The following is a 7035-nucleotide window of genomic DNA, read 5'->3' as shown; positions in this document are numbered from 1 at the left end:
TGTTCCCTCTGCCTGGAATCTCTTCCAACAACACTCACCCCACCCTTCTCTCTTTGAAGAACTAATTATGCCATTATAACCACCCATTCATAGATCTGTCTCCCCACTAAATGATATGCTTCTTGAGAAGGGGGCTTGCCTGTCTTATTAGCCGTTTTTATCCCCAGTGGCTAGTATAATGCCCAACACATCATAGTTTCACATAGGCACTTACAGAATGAATGAACTAAAAAAAAAAAAAGAAGCTAGTGTTGGATCAAGCCCATGAACTGGAACTTTAGCTAACAAGTAGGATTAACAATTCTGGCTGCAGAGAACTAGTGTCTTGTTTGAGTGGGTGGTACCAACACGGGGGGTACTGTGATGATTCAGGTACCTGAGGACTCAGGGATGGTCATACATGAAAGGAGACTTACAAGGTGCCTGGGTGGCTCAGTCTGTGAAGCATCTTCCTTCAGCTTAGTTCATGATCTTAGCTCCCAGAATGGAGCCCCAAGTACGGCTCCCAGCTTAGTGGGGAGTCTGCTTCTTACTCACTCTGCCCCTTCACCTGCTCATACTCTCTCACTTGTGCTCTCTCAAATAAACAAATAAAATATTTTTAAAAAAAGGAAGAAAGAAGGAAAGGAGACTTGCAAGTCAAACTGGAATTTAGTCAAAATGACTAGGACTCCTGAACGTGGAGGAAATTAGACATATTTGCTAATGGATGTCCTACCCCCACAATGGTAATCCATAATGCGGTCTGCAAATGGGTCCTACCAGTAGATCAAATCATAACAAGTTAAGAAGAGAAAGGCAGGAGTACCTGGGTGGTTCAGTGGTTGAGGGTCTGCCTTTGGCTCAGGTTGTGATCCTGGGGTTCTAGGATCAAGTCCCACATTGGGCTCCCTACAGGGAGCCTGTTTCTCCCTCTGCCTATGTCTCTGTGTCTCTCATGAATAAATAAATAAAATTAAATTAAAAAAGAAGATAAAGGCAAGAGAAAAGCAGATGAGGATTGACAAGCAGAGAAATTACAAAGAGAATTAAAACTGTTACCTTTATCTCATTAGCCTGATGTTTTAGAATGCTAAAGAATGTGAGGGTAAAACTTACAATCAAATGGTTTGGAGATCTATAATAAAGCATGATTTGTTTGCAATCCCAACAAAGATGAACACGATACTTCTGTCATCCTAGCTTCACCCCTTATATTTGGCTAGTGAGATCTGCGATCCTCAGCTACCACATCTACTAAATGGTGTGATATATGGAAAGTGTCATAGATAGGAGACTCAATAAATGGCACCTATTGTAAATGTTGGCACCATTACTGACTCAGGTGAAGGGACTGTTGTCACTCATTTTGTCCACCTCCCTCTCCACCACCATACACACACCTTCTCAAACACATACACAAACAGTAGTAGATTCTCTGAGGTCTCCTTAGAGTAAGGGAAACACTAGTAATAACTCAGCTAGAGGAATATGGGGAAATGTAGATGCTTGGGCTCTACCCCCTGAGGTTTTTATTAATTGGTCTGAAGAGGACTTCGTGTAAATATTTTGGAAAATCATCCCTGAGGACATACGCTGTTGCGGCCAGGGCTGAGAACCACAAGGTGAGGCAGGCATTGACTCAGAGATGGGCTGAATTCTCAGCCAAAGGGTCCTCATCTCCATGAGGGAGCTCTGAAAGATGAGGTTTATCAATGTTCCTTTTCTCTGTGGTATCTCCAGAAGTAGCACAAGGAACAAGTGTGATTTCTCTAGTATGGGGCATCCTAGCAACGTGTTTAAGAAACGTCTATTTCATACACACATATGTAAAGTTGTATTTCCAATTTTCCTCCTTGCTCTAACTGCAGTTTATTAATGACTAGCTCTACGTGCATAACAACCCATGATAAGCAAAGTGGAATATGCTACTCTTAGAGATGTGATTCATGTCCTGCTTTTACTCGGTGGCACATAATTGTAAATATTTAAAACAAAGAGGTGTTATAGAGTACAATATACATTTTTGTGATTTTTTTAAGATAAAATGCAAAACTTCAAGGAAATTGTGTGCTTTCAGTGGACCCTTGAAACTATGCCCCAGACCTCCTAGTGAAATTTATTCTCTCTGCCCTGGAGGCTCGTTTAGTGGGAAAGTTTGAGGAACACTGAATCAACAGAATTATTTGAAATGTGACAAATCTTAATTGACTTGGTTTCAAATCCTTAGCAGTTGGAAATCTTGGCTTATCTCAAACGCTAGAAATACTGTAACATTTGTCACTTCAATCCCAGCCAAGGGTCAAATGCAGTATCACAAATAGAAGCTGAAATAAATTCCAAAAGTCATTTTGTGGTTGACTTAACTTTATTCACATGATAGCTACAGGGGTTGACAATGACTTCCTCTAACATTTCTTTCTTCTGGTGAGTTGATATAGCGTTTGGTTGCAGACAGTGTGGGTGGAAGGGCTGTGTGGTAAGACAGATCAGGGGCTTGTTACAATTCTACACCATCATGAATCATTTAATTTTAACCTTGTGGCTTGTCTAACACATTTGCAGTAAGAGTTGAGGAATAAATCTAATGCTCACTGGCAAATACTTGGCAGCCCTTGCGAGCAGCATCTTTAGAGTGCATACAATCAATCCTAACACTGGAGGCACCTCAGATATTGTGAGTGTGGGTCAGAAATGCCCTGGGGTGCTGAGAAAAGCATCCCATGACAGCAGTGGGAGCTCAGAGCAGCAGCTCTGGAGAGTTGCAGTCAATCCCAGGAGCACGACATGGCTTCTCAGTACTGATAGGACCTCACAAGGAGCCACATAAGAATAACGGTGATCAGGACAATAGTGAAGTTGAGAAACAGCTCCCGGGTGGATATCCCCATTCTCAGAGTTGGCTCGGTGAGAACTGATAGCAGACTTCTGAGGGCACACCCAAGAGCTCCTGCTTGTCCTCACCTAATGGAGAGTGACAAAGAAAACATGGAGATACATGAGCATTCTTTCCTTGTTGTGGAAGAAGAGAGTGTTATGGGCTGAACTGTGGCCCCAACAAAACTGGTATGTTGAAATCCTAACCCCCAATGTCTCAATAGGTGACTATATTTGGAGATAGGGTCTTTGAAAAGGTAATTAAGTTTAAATGAGGCCATTAAGATGCACCTTAATCCACTATGACGTGTTCTTATAAGAAGAGTAGACGAGGACACAGACATGTACAGAAGGAAGACCATTTAAAGGCAGGGAAGACAGTCATCTACCAGCCAAGGAGAGAAGCCTCAGAAGAAGTCAACCCTGCCAACACCTTCATCTTAAACTTCTAGCCCTCTGACTATTTTTGGACTAGAGCTGCCACTCTTCCTGGGTCTCCAGCCTGCTGATCTCCCCCATAGATTTTGGACTTGCCAGACTCCACAATCACCTAAGCCAATTTTATCCATATATCTACCTGTATCTATCTTAATATTAACATACAGATGTAGGTCACACACACACACACACACACACACACACACACACAAATCCTATTGGTTTTGTTTCTCTGAAGAACCCTGACTAATGAAAAGAAACTGGTTTTTCTGCCCAATGTCAAAAAGACCAACAAAGTCCTGATTTTTTTCCTGTAATGAATGTATAGATGCTTTGGATAAAACACAAAATGTTATATTTTCTCTCTCCCAGGATATGTGTGCTTGCCTTGCTAACATGGGGTACCAGCAAACAAGGTCACCAGAACAAAATAAAAAACAAACAAAAAGGTATGGTTTAGTATTTGTTCTTGCTTGGAACTGCATGTAAAAGTAGGATCCCATAATTTCTCAGGTGTCAGGCTGCCGTAGGTCTTCATCTAAGCCTATGAATGCATGAAGTGCTTACAGCAGCTGCTTGGCCTCTTATAAGCCCTGAATTGGGCACAGAGCCCACGGGGGTCAACCAAAAGTCCCTCGCATAACAGGCACTCAGTCAAAAGAGCAAGTGTTAACCTCATGGGTAGTTCTATTTCAAAAAGGGCTTCTGCCAGCTATTTTTAGTCAAGTGCAGGATGTGCCTATATTGTAAACACTTCAAAGAGCAGGGATGGTGTCTTTATAGTTTGCACAGATAGTACATGCAGGAAATCATACTTTGAGAGCATGTGCAGTGCAATCGATGAGATTATTACCTTCAGCAATGTGGTACAACTAGTACTTTGAGTACTCAAACCAAATGAAATTAAGATTAAAGATAAACTTCTAGGTATTTATTAGATACTAAGATTTTAGATACTATGAAGTGAAAAAGCTTAGGGGGAAGGAGAGTTTTGTTTATTTGCTAAGGTTGGGAATTCAGGGAGTAGGAAGGAGGGTTAGCAAGCTTTTGACCCAAATAGCATTTTTAACCATCTAACCAGATTGAATTATTAATTATAATTACTGTTTATTATATTATTAATGGGCAAAATTATTAATTGTATACACTAACCAAATAATCATTCTTCATATTATGGAATGGTTGGTGTAATTAACACACAGGTTCAGATTAGATGGTGTCAACAGTAGCTTGTTAAATCTTGCTTTAAAAATGGCTGATAATGACCGATTTTTGTATCATTTCCTTTTTAATTGTTATCCATCTTTTCACCCTCCACATTCAGTATATAGTAGATTCCAATGAAACTCTTTACAAAGATTTGCTTGAAGGAGAAAGCAAACAGAAGAAAATAAATGGATAAAGGAAGTAGAGAGAATGTGTTAGAAGGTATACAAGAGCATAGAGGAATGCGAAGGTGATGAATCCACACCTGGGGCCTTGAGGCAAAGGATGAGAATCATAGGCAGGCTCCTCTCTCTTAATATAATACAATCCTATTCCATACACTAATTTATTTGGGAGCATTTTGGTGAAATGCAGAGATACCCAAAAAGAGAGATAGGGAAAGAAGAGAGAGACTATATTTATAATGATCACAACAACCCGGTTCAGGAAGGGCAAAATCACTATCTCACCAAATCTGCCTATTAGATTAAACTCTTAAATAAAGGGATCCATGGATAGTGACCCAACAAGAACAATCAGAAAATGTGATTGAAAGCCGTCTACAGCTGTGTTTGTGTGACCTTCACAACTCTGTGACCTTCACAACTCAGGCAAATATTACCACGATTTTTCTCTCTCCCATAATGTAGCTGAGAAACTGAGAGAGGAGGTATGTTGTTTGCATAATGGCACATAGCAAGTTAAAGGCAGAACTAGAATTGGCAGACTAGAACTAGTTGTTAAAATTGTGGTTACTACACAGGAGTGATTACAAAAATGAGTTATTACTGCAATTAACTGCCCTGACTACACAAAGTCATGTAAAATTTCAATACTTTGGTAAAACAACTTACATTTTTTTTATTAAGGCTATTAGTGCCTTAATAAAAGGCTCTATCATCCAGCTATTTTGATTCTGCTCTAGAAACTCAAGCACATGTGCACCAAGATACATATACAGCAATGTTCACAGCCACATTTTCATAATATCCCCAAGCTGGAAACAACTCAGATGTTCATCAACAGTGGGATGGATGATGAATTTTGGAATATTCATACATTTGAATGCTATAAGAGCAAAGCAAATATATGAACTATGGCAACACACAACAAGATGGATGGATCTCACAAATAGAATTGTCAGGCCAAAGAAGAATTCACAAAAGACACAAAGAATGTTATTCCATTTATACAAAACTGAAGACAGGGAACTTAATACTATAGTTTAGGAATGCTGACATAGGTGGCAAAACCATAAAAAAAAAAGCATAAATAAGATTATCTTAGCAATCAAAATGGTGATTACCTATGGTGGGGCAGAAAGGGAGAGATGATCAAGAATGGACTTCTGAGGTGCCAGCAATGATCTCTTTCTTGACGTGGGTGATAGTACACAAGTGTTGCTTTATAATTAGTATTCAAACTAGGTTTTATGATTCTTTACATTTTTTTCTCCAGTAGTCTCTGAATTGACAGGCTACCTCATACACTTCTTTCTTTCCTACAGATTACCTCTTACCATTTCTTGCGCTTTGATGGTGTACTTGAATATTTGCTGTTTTATATATTTTTAAGTGGATAAAACACAAAGAGTTAAGATGAGAATTTCTAACAAATCCAATTTAATCAACATATATGCTAACAATAAGAAGTGGAATTTACTTTCACACACATTTATACCAAAGTTAGGTAGATATTCAGATCAGCAAACTTTGGCTTTTCTGTTGTTACCCCACAAAGACAATTTTGGCCTCATTGTAAATCTTCCCCAGAGTTAAGATCACACCATATGATCCAAAGTGATTGCCATATCAGTGAAATAAAAACCAGAAAAGCTCTGACATTGACCTTCTTTGAATGGAGGCTTTGAGAATTAGGAAGGGAGAAATGCATACCAGGAGATGGGAAAAAAAGGCAAGTAAGAATAAATAATACTCTTTGCACCTTAAAAAATACTTGGTACAATAGGTATTGCTTATCTCATTAAGAAATATAAACATGCCTCTGTGTTTTTCATTTGCAAATTGTACACGCAACACATACATACACACACTTTCCTTTCTCTCTCTCTCTCTCTCTGCTATGTATAAAAATCCTGCTGTCATCTAAAGAAGGTCAAGGACACACCTGGCTGCAGTAGGCTTCTTCTCTCTCTCTCCAACTCAGGCTCCCACTCCCGCTTGTCTCCCAGGCTCTCTGGACTCCTGGACTCTGGGCAGGGCCTAAAGTAGTCTGAGGGAGGTGGCAATCACCGTGATGTCACTGATGAAACATGTCAAAGGAACAACCTCCAAAAGTTTGAGGCTATTTGTGTTTAGGGGGAATATAGAAGTCTGTTGACTAAGACTCTAGTCCTTTGGCTGCCTATTTGTACTAACACCACAGGGACTTAAAGTCTTCCCTTCCAGTTGACTTCAGGCACAACTGATATGAATTTAAAACTTATCTTTTACATCTTCATGAATAGCTCTAACATGTGTTTCGAACATCATAAAGCCAGAATGATAGATTAATATTAGCAGATCAGTGCTGAAT

At 39.6% G+C, this 7035-nt stretch overlaps 1 protein-coding gene across 1 annotated transcript; it reads right to left on the bottom strand.

Annotated features, from left to right (window-relative positions):
* Positions 1-2328: 2328 nt before the first annotated feature.
* Positions 2329-6781, bottom strand: SLN (sarcolipin). Its single transcript, XM_041769853.1, has 2 exons — positions 6628-6781; positions 2329-2943 (listed from the first exon to the last, which is right to left on the bottom strand). The coding sequence occupies exon 2, from the start codon at positions 2868-2870 to the stop codon at positions 2775-2777; it is 96 nt and encodes a 31-aa protein (XP_041625787.1). The 5' UTR covers positions 2871-2943; positions 6628-6781; the 3' UTR covers positions 2329-2774.
* Positions 6782-7035: the final 254 nt, after the last annotated feature.

The sequence above is a fragment of the Vulpes lagopus genome, chromosome 10 (assembly GCF_018345385.1).
Source record: "Vulpes lagopus strain Blue_001 chromosome 10, ASM1834538v1, whole genome shotgun sequence".
Classification (NCBI taxonomy): Eukaryota; Metazoa; Chordata; class Mammalia; order Carnivora; family Canidae; genus Vulpes; species Vulpes lagopus.
This window is presented reverse-complemented; position numbering and strand designations above follow the sequence as displayed.